This window comes from Microchirus variegatus (assembly GCF_963457635.1).
Source record: "Microchirus variegatus genome assembly, chromosome: 8".
Lineage (NCBI taxonomy): Eukaryota > Metazoa > Chordata > Actinopteri > Pleuronectiformes > Soleidae > Microchirus > Microchirus variegatus.
Window position 1 is genome coordinate 10,960,435 of NC_139809.1, and position 16,196 is coordinate 10,976,630.

At 40.3% G+C, this 16,196-nt stretch overlaps 1 protein-coding gene across 1 annotated transcript in view; it reads right to left on the minus strand.

The window, feature by feature from the left end:
• Positions 1-16,196, minus strand: part of cadps2 (Ca++-dependent secretion activator 2) — a gene marked incomplete at its 3' end in the record, with an annotated part of 138,305 nt that overhangs the window by 106,133 nt on the left and 15,976 nt on the right. Inside the window, exon 2 of the mRNA XM_083893187.1 lies at positions 7,498-7,611. Coding sequence (XP_083749313.1) covers positions 7,498-7,611 — 114 coding nt within the window. The remainder of the gene's footprint in view (positions 1-7,497; positions 7,612-16,196) is intronic.

The following is a 16,196-nucleotide window of genomic DNA, read 5'->3' on the forward strand; positions in this document are numbered from 1 at the left end:
GTTGAACTAGGCCACCTTGCCATGATGTTAGTTAGCTGCATTTGTGCATCACATATGATTTGAACATTGATGGAATGAAAATGTTTCCTATTAACGTAAACAAATTCATCCTGTGATGGCGCTTTTATAGCAATGTGTGTGCAGTCAATAGCTCCGATTACATGAGGGAAGCCGGCTCTCGCTGAAAATTCCGCTTTAATGTTGGCCTGTTTCACAGTATTGTATTGGAATTTGATGTACCTGAATGACATTCGGATGATTCCGTCCCACACAGCTGGCATGGCTCGGCTCAGGGTTGACTGGCACACTCCTGACCGAAATCGGCTTATGAGCCAATTATCATCGTTTGCAAGTAAATCCTCGCGTTCCCTACATACTCGCTCACGTCGGATTGCACCATTTGCAAGGTGTTAATTGTTCATAAGTGTGTCTCTGATGTGCGCATCACTCTGATGACTACTTGTTTTCACATTATTAACAGTTTCCCAGCATCACCACTAAGTGTCGCCAAAGGAACAATAGCTGTAGAAACGGATGTACGCTAGCCATGAAGTTGGCGTGGGCACCGCGCCAACTTCAAGGCTTCAAGGACGTGGCGTACTTCAAGGACGTACGCCACGTTTTTGTGCGTACGCAACCTTTGTACATGAGGCCCCTGGACACTGCAAATTAGACAGATACATGAGTAAATTATGAAAAACACAGACTTTATCTTCAATAAAATGCAGACGTCTGGGCTTTTCGTCTGCCTCAAACAAAGCTGCAGAATTATTTCAATACTAGTTTCGGTCTCTGCTTTTGAATGATAAATTAAACAGATGCACCATGATGCAGTGGAGTAATGAGTCATCAGACAAAAGTGACCACAGATGAAGGGCATCACAGACCACCTACTATCAGCTGTTTTGAGATTCGGTTCAGCTTTGTTGACAAATGTTTTGATTGATCTTCCTGCTTAGTGTCTGACAGACTGATGATGCAGGAAATCACAGCTCGGCAGTGAAACGCTACTTTAACCGAGCGCTCTGATGGAGAGAGATCCCACTGCCCACCCCCTGCTGTGCGTAACTTCACAACAATTTTACCTCTTTAAAGCATGAACAAACAGAGGGAGAGACAACAAGGCCGAGTGAAGTACAAAAAACAAAAGTACAGGGAGCAGAATGATGGTGGAAAACAAGGAGGAGGAACAGAACATCGACCTATGTTTGATGTGTGTAATTTTGTTGGAAAAAACAAACAATAAAAAGTTGGACTGGTTATCAAGAGAACTTTTTTTGTGTTTGTTCCCATGTTTGTTTGTTTGTTGTTGTTTTTTTTTAAATGGCAGATGGGCACGGTGTTCTCACAGCAAGCAGGTGCTGGGTTCAATTCCTGATCAGGGAGTTTGCATGTTCTTCACCTGTCTGCATGAGTTTCCACACATATGAATGTTAGAATATTAGAGACATTCGGACAGGTTGGTCCCTTGTGGCAGCATGCTCAGTCACAGCGGCTCTTAATTTAATGACAATACAGATCCTTTCCTTTTTTTAAGGGTTCTTTGAAGCATAGGTTTCTTTTCATTCTGACTACTGTACATTTAATAAATACTGTGCATTGAACATGATACCTTGTTTTAGGGATAGAGGTTCCACACTGGAACCTTCTCAATTGTTTTATAAATCCTGAATCCAGATGCATATCCAATTCATCAACAAAATCTAATCTAGCTAGCGCATGGTAGCGTATCGGCCCGCTGTTTACGCAAAATTGAGTATGTTGCGTGTAATTGCAAATTAAATGTCTCTGTCTCAGAGCTAGAGCTGCCCAACACCCTTTCCAACACAATTGTGTATTCAATTTAGGATATCTAGACTCAACTTCGCACCTATATACAACATACTGCAGGATACCTCTGGGGGAGGTCAGCCCCGATACCTACAATAAACTAAAGGGTGTGAAAGCACGGCCTGGAGGGGCAGACCCCTGCAGACAAAGGGATGTGAGAGGGGTGTTCCTCAGGTATAAAAGTTATGCTCTCGCCAAGCTCTGTCTTTTTTCAGTTTCGACTACTGGTGTGTTGACTAACTCTTTCTTTGCAAAGAAAATAAAACCTTGTCGGGCGGCAGAAGTCTCCATTTCATTCTTAACCAGCAGCAGAGGAGAATTTCCACCACATAAGCTAATTTTCAATCAGTGTAGTGTATTTTGACTGTATCTACTTGTGTAATAATGCCAGATCAAATGTGAAAAACTTTGTTTTGGGACGGAATTGGGATGGCCGAAATCAGAGACTTTCCACCCTAAGTTTCCCCCACGAGCGAGCAGAACAAAGGCGCTCAGGTGTCAATCACTGCATAGCAACTGCCAAGTCCATGGAGACCATCCCCAGAAGCGTTGTGCTTTCCATCAGATTCCTAGAACTAATCATGACATAAACCATATATTTGGAAGGCCGGGCCGCCTGGACTGAAAAGAACAATGTTCCCCTTTGGGTACCCTTAGAATGGACAATTTTTCGCCTTCAATTTTCAAAAGCGCCACACCAACCCCTCTGCACGCCCCTGTCATTACCATTATGCTAAAATAAGCTCCTGGTTAGAACTCTGCTAATAATTTCTTCCATCCTTGGGCCAAGTCCAACATTAGCAGAAAATGTCATTCAAATCCTTCTTTTACTTTTTGTATTACATTGCTCACAGACAAACAGCAGAAATGGCCAAAAATATAACCCCCCTCATACAGAGTTAGCAAAAACTCATTTGGGAGCCAGGTATGGTTCAATAATGTGTCCCCCAGGAACAGGAAATGTCAACAGTCCTTTAAAGTGACAGACTAACAGGTCGCTCAACTTCACAGCAGACACGGCGTTGAGTCATCGTAAACCACCGACTGATCGAGATAAAAGCAGCAGCTGTAGCATCGTTTAGAGGGAAGATCAACCTGCCAATCAGTATGACTGCACAGACAGCTTAAAATCTTTTCATCCTCTGTCTAAGAGCGTCGTCTGAACAAGATTTCTAATTAAACGTGCCGTTTATCAGGATGTTTTTGTAATTACTGTAAACATATGTGAACCGTGTGCAGTATGTAAATGGTGAATGTTATCCTTTTGACAGACCTCACAGCTGTACTGTATTAGATGTGATGTATTGCTTTTTTAAAGCTGCAACTAGCAATCATTTTCCTAATAGATTCATCTGTCAATTATTCTCCTGATTAATTGATTGCAAAACGATGATGCTGTCAAATGTCTTGTTTTATCCACAACCCAAAATTATTCATTTTTAATTATTTATGGAGCAACAAAAACAGAAAATATTCAAATTTAAGAAGCTAAAAAATCTGAGAGCTATTTTTAATTATATATATAAAAAAAGTCCCAAACTCATAATCAAAATACTACAAAACAAATAATTTAGAAAATTAATAATCAATTCATCATTGCAACCCTATTCAATTTAAATTAATACCATAAATGGTTAAAAAAAATGAAAAAGGTTACTAGAACAATAGAAACCAAGAGAGCAAGACAATGAAACAAATCACAGGTGTTACCCTACAAATGACAAACTCACAACACCTCCACCCACTGCTGTCGATGGAGATGCAGACTGTTCCACAGTCATTATTTTACCAATGTCACAAGAGCACTTTTAACAGTATAAAACATTTAGAACTGACGTTGCTGCATTAGTCAGCGTGACCATTGTTACACCGTGTTCAGGCACAAAACAATCAGAAATCCTTTTACGAAAATTATGACAGGTCTGAAAAATTCAGATTATGAAGCTATTCTGAGAAACAAAGATGATGATGGACTGTGACAGATGAGGGCATGGAGGTTTAGAGTTATTACAGTTAAAATATAACATTTCTGCATCAAACAATAAGACAATATTATTACTCACAGTCACACATTTTTATACCTTAAATCCACAGAAATCCATATTTATATTGTAATTTTCACTTCCTTCTACAGTACTAAAGTAGTAAAACACAAACTATTAGGGACAGCAGTATATCATCATATTACATACATTTTATCGTCTTCTGCATGTGTCACCAATCAACTGTGGAAAGGGAGAACTATGTAAATAAAATTTAAAAAATAAACATATTTTATTTGATAATTTATTCCCCAGTTCTCAGTTATTGACAGCTTTGTATGTGTCACTTCTGCTGCGTGATGCTTTTCGCTGTGCATCCTCAGCAACACACTAAGGACATTTTTTCAACAAAATGCTCAAAAAGCAACATTTGTGTACATTTAACAGACTGACTGCCTGCCTTCAAACATGGGCCCACTCCCCCTCACAGAGGAAATCCACTTTCATGCAGCATTAACAGGCTTCCATGTAAGACTTGTATCAAAACAAACAGAGGCAGACAGATACAGGCCTCCCACTCACACACTGAGGAATACATGCATTAAAACAGCCCAGAGGCAGAGTGACGGAGCTCCTGTTGTGTTCACTGCCTCTCTGTATATGACAGGTGTGTGTTCGTCTGGTGGGTAAATGCACAGCTAATCAAATGCTCAGTTGTGGTTAGTGTCATATTTACGTGCAAAACGGCAGCAGTGGCACAGTTTACAGAATCCACTGTATGTATGTATGTATTGTAATGTATTTGTTGTTTTGTTTACACACATGTGGAGACATATAAACACCATATGAATCTATGTCTTACTGAGAATAGTCAGGGTTTTTTTGTTTGTTTTTCTCCTGTTTTAAAAGGTCCAGTGAAATTATTATTTCCTCCACATTCCTTAGAGGCGTGATAACAACATACAGAGACACATTAGAATTGAATTAGAATGTGTTATTTTTGCACACAAACCAATTACTGATAGTGAATTTGACCTCTGCATTTAACCCATCCTTATTACACACCAGTAGTGACCAACACACACACACCAGCCTAGTGCAGGAGCAGATGGCATCGCTCATCCAACTGAAGGATCGGGGGCCTTGCTCGTCCTAGGATTTGAACCAGTCAGCGACCCTCCATTTACCAGCCCAATTCCTTTCCTATTGGCCATGGGCTATTCCTATGCACTGTAATAATAAATTTAATATGTTTTGGTTTTTTAAAGTGACAGTCAAGTCAAATTCTTCAATATTCAACATTAACCCTTTAACACTGAGCGTATCGCAGAAGACATCGCATTAGTGTAATATTCCAGTGGTTTCTGAAAGCTGACAAGTTGCAAGTCAACGTGTGGTTATTACGGTAATTTCACTTGTACTGTTTGCATGAAGCTGGGACTCAGCATCTTTGTCACCAGAGAGAAGAGTGTGCACTTGTGTTTTTGACTCAAACAGATGTCATTTTAAATAGATTTTTAGTTTAAAGCTGTTCAAATTTCAAATTTAACACACAAAACCTGGTGTTAGTGTACAACTACAGTGTTTTTTCTTCATCTTGAATTGTTAATACACTAATTTAACATGCAGTAAATTGTAAACAATTGCCAGATATTTAATGTTTTTCTGGAAAAATGGAAAAAAGCACTTACATTTGCTGGCCCTTTTATGGTTAAAATTAGCACACAAAAACAAAAAAAAAGTCCAGATGGACATTCATTTTGAGGCTTAGGTGTTAAATTGCTCTCAACATCCCTAACATTTTTAACTCGTATGAAATCTGTGAATCCAGCCCTGTCTAGAGTCAGGTCAATAAATGATCTGTCAGTTGAAGGCACTTACTCACAGCCTGAGCAGCAGCTTCGTGCTGGGCTACTGAAATGTCACACACCTGTAGCACCAGACTCCAGCTGCTCTAAAACACTAAATTACAGGTCACACACACCTGCAGCTCCAGCACAAAAATGCCTCTTATAAATATAAGCTGCCAGTGCCTGACGTGTTTGTTTCTCTGGTACGGTTTGTTTCCTCACACATGATCATCACTGCGGTGCTGCAGCTGAATTCAAAAGGTCTGGCTGAGATGAGAGAACAGCTCACACTACATTATAATTAGCATATTATCACCGCGTCATCGCTCAAGTCAAGCATTACATTTCTGGATGACGTGGGGGGAAAAAAAAGACTCATCCCCATTTTCTCTCCCTGGGAATTTGTTCTCATGTGAAAAGAGAAAAATCTATTAATATTTTCAAAGACTGAAACATGACGATGATGAGCTAACATTAACTTGAGCAACTAACGTCAAAATAGTCCTGAATTAAAGCTGCAGGAGATCCAAGAGGCAAGACCAACACATGCAGATCATGTGTTAACATGCAACTTAAGCAGCACTTCAGCGTAAAACTTTCGGAAATTGTGGTTGTCTCTTCACCGACCCATCAAACTCACAAAAGGCCAGAACTTAAGATGTTAGATATCCAGTGAGGGAAAAAGACAACACGTCATTGCTCTCTTTCATGGTTCTTCTGAATGTCAGCTCCTGTGGAGCAATACAAATGATTGACGGACAGTCTGATGGAGATCCTTTGGTCTCGCACGTCGTGGCAATTTAGGCAATTATTTCAGGCTTATAAGATCTGTATCTCATACTCAATCGTAAGCGTAAAAGATGAGAGGAGATACAGGAAGAGATGGAAGCAGAAGAGTGGCAGACAACAGAGCGACAAGAGAGTAAAAATGGAATAAACAGTGGGTAGAGCCACTGTAAAGTGTCCTCCTCCAACAGTGGATGGACAGAAACAACCCACAGAAGGTTTGCCACAGTGTCTCTGGAGGAGTCAGAGGATGTATTTCTATCCAAGTTCTGAGTTCCAACTTCTTGGAAAAACTCCAGAAGTACAGAGAAGAAAACATCATTAAAATGTAAAAAAAAAAAAAAAAAATCCTTGACTCACAGAGCGATATGAAGTGTATGCAATGAGGGTTTAGAGAGAAGAAGTGTGGACAGAAACTGCTCGTGGATCGATTTTCTAATCTGCTTCAGTCCGTCACTGGTGATCATTTTTAATTACTTTGTGCCATAAATGCACAACAACCATTCTGTCATCAGAGGTGCAGAGGGAGATGTGAGGGAGGACCACAACGAAAGTGAACATGAGACCGTTTAAAACCGATTAACCCACAGACCCATCATTTGACCCACAATGCAACACCTGAGTCGGAGAGCAGAGGTCAACAGATGGGACATCCGTCAATCCATCCATTTCTAGCGATTTATCCTCCGCATGAGGGTCGCTGTGCCAATCTCAGCTGACATAGAGCATCCATCCACCCTCACACTCACGCTCAATTTACAGTGTCCAATTTGCCTAATCCCTCAGATATATCAGCTAATATTTGTCAAAACCCTGCAAAATATTATGTTCCGTCAACTGTCGAATGTGCCAATCAAACAACATCTTCCCGTTTGTTTTGTTGCTGCCTTTTTATACTGTTGCAGAATCAAATATGATAATCAAAATATTATCACATGAGCACAGGATACCTGCAGTAGACGAGAATGTGATTTAATTCGTACAAAGAAGGACAGAGTATAGATACGATATACGAGATATACGAGATATAAAAAAAAAATCCATCTTGCCTCATAGTAGCTCCTCACGGCATTGCAGAAAGCTTCATCTGCCACAATCTGAGTTTCCCCATTGAGGAAGGCCAGAAAACGCTCCTTCACCGCCTGAAGCTGCTGCTTGTTCACCTGGGAGAGAGAGAGGAGAGGATGAGGATGAGGATGAGGATGAGAGGAAGGCAGTGTGGATGAGAAAAAGACAAAAATACAAGATTAGTTTGATTGTTTCAGTGCGGCATCATTACAGAGAAGAACCTTAGTTTGACAAGGTTCTTCACATAAAGATGTTAATGATAAACCTTTGCCACTGCTTGTGGATCACTACACTTCCAATATTATTGGAGTGTAGTATATTATATGCAACACCATTGAGACTGTGACAAACTCTCTCCTTTGGACGTAAACCCTGTCGACTGGTGGAAAGCAAACGCACCACCGTTCCGCAGGTAAGTCAGGTTCATCTCTGTTTATCACACTGAGATATTTGTATTCGGAGAGTGTTTCAGCCCTGCAGCCCGAGTTAACCACAAGATAACACAAGTGGATTTTTTTTCCAAGAAGACAGTGGTCGTTACGGGGATTTCTTCCTGCAGCAACAGCCACAGATGAAGATGTGCACGCTTCCATCTCCTCAGCCAGGTAAACAGCTCGTGTCGCTGCGCTCTACTGCTCACAGCCTCACGCTGCGTACAGCAGCTGCTCGCACAGTCGTCGGAAATGACTTCTTTAATGTTCACGTCATGTTTATATGATGTAGTATTAAAGAACATTGCAGTGACTACAGGTGGTGCTTAATCAACCATGATTGAAACTTTTCACTCCAATTTCATATTAATGTAAACTCAATATGACTTCAAGAACTCGACAGTGAAGAATAATAGTCAAACATTGCTAAAAAAAACAAGTTCTCACATCCATTCGTCTGCTCACCTACAGTGAACCTATCCATGTCTTTATCCACCCACGATTAACTATTTTCTAGTCTCTAGATTGGATTTGCAGAGCAAATCAGGCCAAAGAAAGAAAACTTTCTCGTAAATGTCATCAATCCTAGTGAACCACAGCTGCCATATTGTGCTGCATGATTCCTTTACGAGCAAAAGAATCACCAGAAGCTGCTATTGAGGCACTGCATATGTATGAGGTGCTAGGTCGAACAGTGGCATTAAGGGGGTTCAATTCTTATTCTTTTGCTCAAGTACATTCAGGAAGTCTCACTTTCTAGCAACACAAAGTGGCCAGTGACTTATTTCATGCCAAGAACTCTTTGTGTGGTCTCCTTCACATCTCCGGTGTCTAAATGGGAAATGGTCCATTGTGCTCATTCATATTGAAAATGACTCGCACTTCAAACAAGTGGAAACATAATTCTAGAACCCGACTGATGCAGAGGTTTGGGGGCGATTATGCAGACATTATGGCGTATATAGTAGTCACGTTTCAATGATTTTAATTGTTTTCATTATCTTAGAATGAGCCCTTTATTACCTTACGACCTGCAAGACCACCATGTTGGACCAGCTTGTTTGTTTGCAAAAAGTGCTGGGCACGTTAACGCATGACATGTTTCCATGGCGACTGACCGGAAAAATACGCCTGTGACATCATGTTTACGTGATTCCCGATTGTTAAAATGCATCTCTAAAGTAACGCTAAACTTTAAAAACACACGCAACACACAGGTACGCTGGTTATGTGTAGCACTGCTCTTTTTGTTTAATCAACAGACCAATACAGTTCAACTGTAGGTGCGCCAACGGGCTAAAGGAGCTAACGCAGCTAACGGAGCTCACTGGTAAACGGTGCCTGCGGACTCCGGTGCCGCGCCACGTAAACATCACGCACGTCTTTTTCAGATCAGTCGTCATGGAAACGCGCCATGTGTTAACGTTGACGCCCTTTATGCCATTAACGTGCCCAGCACTAAAAACAGGTATTCTGTTGGATCACCTCCAGATGGTACCGAGTCCTGTACACTGGACCTTTAATGCTATGAGGTAAAATGCCATGATTGGCAACTTGGGTCTAAGCATAGATTGTGTTGTCATTTTCTCTACAGATTGTAAAGTCTTCCAAGGCTAACTGTGTATTGTTATGTCAGGCGATAAAAATAAAACTGACTCGATCAGTCAAGAGCATGTTTATGTGGGACCTCAATCCAAGGGTTAGACAGATGGACAGCATCAAAACATCAATTCACCATCATGATGACATTTTCAGTGTGTATCAATCTCCTTCACTTCTATGAAGTACCACTGACAGCACATCAGCAGCATCAACATATGCAAATAATCGGATATGACGAGCAAATCAGCAAATGTTTCCTTCCATCTCTTCATAGAGCTGTAACCTCCTTTGATTTTTCACTTCCTGACTTATTTGTATTCTACGTACATGTGTTAAACTAACCCTTTTACCAAATATCATAAAAAGAATTACAAGATTTTCTCTGCTCTTATAGCCGAGGATCTTTTGACATTGACATGTGCAACAAAATGTTGTGAAATAGGTAGTCGGTGAAACTTCATCTTATGATTTTCTCTTCAAAAAAAAAAAAGATTGGTAGATTTATTTCAGTTTCATTCGCCTTTTCAGAGCAGACTCTCGAGCACGTTATGTGCATTCAACAAACTAATTTCCTGTTCTAAAGCCATTCTGCATGTGTTTTGGAGCCGCTCTCACTTTTATCACCACCTCTTTACAGGTGATTGCAGCAGTAATGGCTTTACTCCTCCAAATGCATCCCGTCCATGAAATGAGAAAAGAAGCTGGATATACACAGTGAATACCGTCGTGTCAAGTCTCAGTTGAATGTCTGCTCGTGCCTCCACATTTTCACAACGTTGTCTGAAATGGATTTGCCCTGGGGGAGTTTGATAAGCGGACGAGGAGCACTTCCTCTCCCCATCAATGACAGAAAACATTCTGGAGGAAGTTTCACTTTCCCTTCAGGGACATCAATCTCCATGATGCCATTCTTCAAGAAGCTTCCCGCTGCTCTGAGGTCTGCAGGTCAACCTTCTCTAACAGTCGGGGCTTGTTGGCTCTCTGAGTAAACGGACCAACACAGAGAGCTCTCCAGTAATAGGACAAAGGGTGTCACGATTCTCCAAATCATTTTTAAACTTGTCTAGTTTTGACTTGAATCTTTGGATTTATCTCATGATAAATAATAATAAATATTTTTAATTCCCATTTCGATTGTCAATATGGTGTTTTGTGGAAATTTTCTGCTGCTAGTGAAGAATGAAATAGAGAACCTCTGCCGGCCGACAAGTTTTTATTTTCGTTGCAATGAAAATGTCAATCATTATAGGAGTGATCAAAGCTGGACAAAGACCCAGAGCAAAGTGGGCTCTCCACATTTATACCTGAGCAACCCCTCTTTCACATTCCTCCAATAGACAAAGAGTTTGGCTTTTCAGGCCGTACCTAAGCAACTCCCCTTTCACATTCCTCCAATAGACAAGAATTCTACCTTTCCAGGCAGTGTTTTCACACCTCTTTGTTGTCTCCCTGCGGATGCTGCAGGAAGGTGCAATTTCAGGCCAGACATGCTAATTACACAATACACAATACACAAAAGGACCTGGTATTATGTGCTGGGCAGGTATAGGGTGATGGGCAGTTGTAGCTCTGAGTCAGAGAAATTGAATTTTCCATTACAGGTATCATGACTGATCATTTGTTTTACAATGTACCACACTGAAGCCTGATTGTCAAATTTACATAATTTATCAACAATATGAATATAAAAAATAACCAGTTAATTGGAAACTACCGCTAAAAAGAAGAGAAGTCAGAGTCATGGAGCTCTGTGTTGCTCTGAAGGTCCAGCAATCTCATGTTAAGGCCACTAAATCTGCTCAGACATCAATAATTTATTCCTTGATATTATCATACATGGAAGGAAACAGATTCTTCGTAAGATGTGACCTGCTTGGCATTCCGTAGTGTGGTTCCAGTATGTTAATTAAATGCTTAAATCGCCTGCAGTATGTCACACTGGGGGCGTGGTTAAATCCTCAATTCCACCTTTGCTTTCAAAGGTCAAGGTCATGATTTTGGTCAGTATTTGATTTAAAATCAAGATCGTGACACCCCCTATGTAGGACACAGCAAAAAACTTTTCTTATTTATTGGTGTTCATCATTATTGAAGGGCTAGGCAAACAAGCCTATTGAGGCTCATATTGCTCTTGACATGATGTGATTTGGGAAGACAGCCAGTCACAGAACTGTCAGTCATCATCGAAACAACCCAAATAATGTCAAACGGCCGCCTGTCAAACTGCCAAATGTGATCAGACGTGAAAAGAGACCGAACAGTCGTGGTATCAGTAAACTTCATGGTAAATGATACATCTGGAAATGAAAAAAATAGATCATATACTATATCAAACATAGCTTCTTTTTAGAAAGAATAGAATAGAATAGATCTTGATTAACCGTTAAATAAGACCTGTAGAAATAAGAAACTGTAGAAAGATATGAACTGAACTGATGAAAACATGTCCGTTAAATTTGGTTCATGTATCCTTTCTCCAGAGCTCACCTAATTGGGCACACAGAAACCAAAATACTAACAAAGTGCTTGGAGCAAATATGAGGTGAGATAACTGCACCTTCATCAGGGCAGAGCGATGCTACAGCTGCTCAGGTGGAGGACAGTGCAGCTACAGCCATGGAAATACTTTCAGCTGCAGCTAACGGATTGAACGCAACGTGATTCTCCAGGTTAACCAGGTACATATGTGTACAGGGCCATCAGAGAGAATGTTCTCTGCAGTCTGACTTAACAGGCTAATGTGCTGAAAATAGTTGTCATTGTACGCAGACAAATGCTTTTTGTTCCTGGGTGACTATGTCCAAATAGTTCACATTGAGCCCTGATTTTGTCACCACTGTGCACAACAGCTGTTAAACCTGCTCTGAAAGCCCTGTGTTCCAGGTTACAGAAGACTCGACTGACGTGATGAGACCACTACTTTAATAGCTTCTTTTTTCATTTCCAGCTGCAATAGTTGACCTGCTGCTCTTCTGCGAGGGAGGACATTATAGCACAGCTGTGTGTGTGTCCACAGTCCACACCAGCATTGTTTGTGCTTAAGGCTTTAGCTCAAGTCTCTTGCTGTCCTCGAAGGACTGTTATCAGTTTACTTTGGCAACAGCAAAGACCTATCGACTGCAGATCAATAAACACAAAGAATGAAGCATGTGCCAAAACAACAAATGAAGTTAATAATTGTGCTGTATCTTTGTGTGTTGTTAAAGTGATTAAACATTTAGTGCAACACATAACTGCTTAAAATCACTGGTGAACAAGGCTTGAAAAAAAACTCAATAAGCAATATTGTATTGCACAAGCCAGTACCAAAACAAACATCTACAGAGTTTCCAGCATTCAGGCAAGGCCAAGTAATGATGTTTCTAGTGAATCAACAAAAATACTGGGAAGAATAATTGACAGAACAGAATAAAAAGTCATATGATATTACATCAGACCAGATGAAGTGTACATGTCTGTGAAGCAAAGTAGTTTCAGCGTTTGCTCTCGACAGCAGCGGTGGTGAGAAATGTAGCACTTCCTGAGGGCAAGACATATCTGTCTGGCAACAATTTTTTATTTTTTTTACATACAGCTATGGACTCGCATTGACTTCGATTCATTTGGAAGGCATAACCAAAGCATTATCCTAAATCATAAAACGTTTAAGCTTAACCCCAACCTTAACCACAATTCAACTAACTGAGCCCTAAACTTACCCTGTTCCTCAGAAATGTAAGTTCTGCCTCATTATGACCAGGTTTTGGTTCCCAGTGATGACTACTGGTTCTGACAAGGTCGGTTTTTCTGCCAGAAAAGGTCCTAAGGATGTAACGAACACACACATACACACACACACACACACAGCATGGGTAATCTTCACAGTGCCTGAGGTAATTATATCAAACTATATTGCCATGACCGCTACTCTTGGAGCACACACCTGCCTCTCTGCTTTGAAACCAACAAGCCCTGCAGTCAATGAGTGACTTAGCTCCTCTCTGGCTTCAGCCTTTGAGCAAGGCAGCTGGATATGACCAAGGCGGGAAGGTGAGGCTTTTCATCATTTTTATTTCACTCACAATTTGTCAGAACAAAAAGGTGATTTAATAATTTTGCTGCCAGTAGAGGATTTTGTCTTTCTGTTTATTTCCCTCCAGGGAGTTGTGTGTTCGACGTAACAAAAACACCTTAAACCACCAACGTGCAACAAAAAAAAACAAAGAATACACCCTGGAGAGCACCAACAATGTCACGGTCGTTGCACATTTATATCTTTCATTTCAGTCCCTCTTTCAATCTCAGCAGCAAGTGAGAGGTTTTTACATCTTTGTTTGAACAGTGAGAATCACAACATCACACAGTAAAAATCTGCAAACTCTGCAACTGCACTGTCAAATATAAAGTTGTAGCAGGTGAAATGACTGCGTTCCCTTGGGTTTCACGTTTACATTACAAACAAGAATTCAAACTAGAGGTTATGGCGATATGGCTGTAAAGCATATCACGATAGAACTACTTCATATTGATCCATATCGATAATTACTGATCATTTTTCATGACTTTTATTCTGAACTCAACAACCTTCATCTTCGTTTAATCACTTCAGTTATCAAATCAGATCACACAGAGGAAAAATGCTTGTCATGACAAGCGCGTTAGTGAGATTTTTAAGACCAAAATTCTCAACTATGCTGACTGGAAGCATAGCATTTTGATGTTTTTTTCCTGAAGAAGCTGAGTGACTTTATCGAAAGTCCTAATTATTGTTTTTTCTAGTGATATCGCGATATTATTATCGTATTATCGCCTGACCCTACAAGCACTAAACCTCTGCAGAGCTTCCAAACCAAAGAGAACCAAATAAAAAAAGCTGGTGTAACACATCCATCTTTACTGTCACTTCCACGTTCTTGTAAATCATTAAAAAAACACTGTACAAATAATAAATATATTTTTAAGAAATAAATGCCAGCTGGGATTGGCACCAGCGCCCCCAGTGAACTCCATGTGGAGAATAAAGCCATAGAAGATGAATGGATGGAATGAAATGTTTGAAGCACAGTTCCCCAGCGAAAGGTTGTAAAAAAAAAATAGATGGCACTACTAAAATAGGGAGACTTTATTCATGTTAAAATCATATCTTTTTCAACACGAATCTTCACACTAAGAATTTGAACACACCAGAAACAAACACAACTGCAATTCATCACACCGTTCCTTCAACAAATGACTGAGCGTTTTCTTCCTCTGAGAGACGTTTGCTTCAGAGTGAAATAGTCTGTGCACAGCAGTTTTGACAGGAGGGGATATTAATGTCACTCACAGTCTATCAGTGTGTTTGTTCTTGAACACACACACACACACATACACAAAATCACACACAGCTTCGCCATCACTTCTTATCCTGCCTGGACATGAAAGACCTCACATTCAACAGAAACGGGTGTCTTTGTATTTGACGGCTGGACATCTTCACCCCCAGTTTTAGAGAAATTAAATTATAATGGGTCACATGGGGATTTCTGGCTGTTTTCTATGACATAAAGGAAATGCTTGTTTAATTCATTTTTTTTTGCTTGAAAACCCTGTAAAAAAAAAACAATAAAAAGAGAAAATTGATCATTTATAAATAAAATCCCCTAATATCTGCGCGCACACACTTCCCCTGGCTGTGTTGCATAGCAGCGTGACAACACCCCTCATTGTCATGGTAACGATCCTTGCAGCATACACAGATCATCAGCGATGCAGCTGCTGCCAATCAGCATCACGCCCACACACTATTATGCAGATAATGATCTCGAGTCAAATTTCTGTCTCCTCTCGAACCAAATTGCGCAAATGTCATCAATAAAACTTCCACTGTAGTTACAATATTTATGATATTTCAACAAAGCCTTAGATCAGAACAAATATGTATTCTGCCAACCTTGATCCCTGTGTACAGTTCAAAGTCTAATACACGCTGTTTCGAGGCTGTTCGGGGAATAACATAACCACTGTTGTAGAAATTGTTGTTTACCAAAAATGTTTCTCACTGAAGTTGTTCCCCAAAAAAATGAGGTTCAGGACGGGTTATTTAGAAAGAGACTCAAATGCATTTAAAAAAAAACAATATTTTAGCTGTCATTGTGACATACTGCTAATGTGTTTATTACCATTCATAAATACTCATAAATTAGGGAGGGAGTCATTATGAAGCAAACAATGTTGGTTTTCTTCCACCGACTCCACAGTTAATGATTTGAACGCTGGTAGCTAACATCCCTGCTAAAAATAAACCTACCTCAGGTAAGACTGTTGGCATGCAGTGAAAGTGTTGATTGCTGTGGAACAGATTCATGTCCCAGTGAAAAGTACCAGTTTTACCACCAGGCAGTGGAGAAAAAAGACACTTCACAGGCGCAAAAACAAAATGAGACATCATCCACAGAACACAGTCTCCTCTACCCTGCTGCCTGGGGGTTTTTATGTCTGTCATACATAAAGTTTTTCCATTAAAATGCTCATTTTACTTTAAAGCCATAAACCCTTATTTTAGGCTGTCTGTGTGCAGCTCTGACAGTGAGAGTGAAAACTCCTCAAAGACAAACACTTCCTCTCCCTCCCTTTATAAACACAACTGACCTGGCTACTGCAGTCCATCTGCAACATGTACACACACA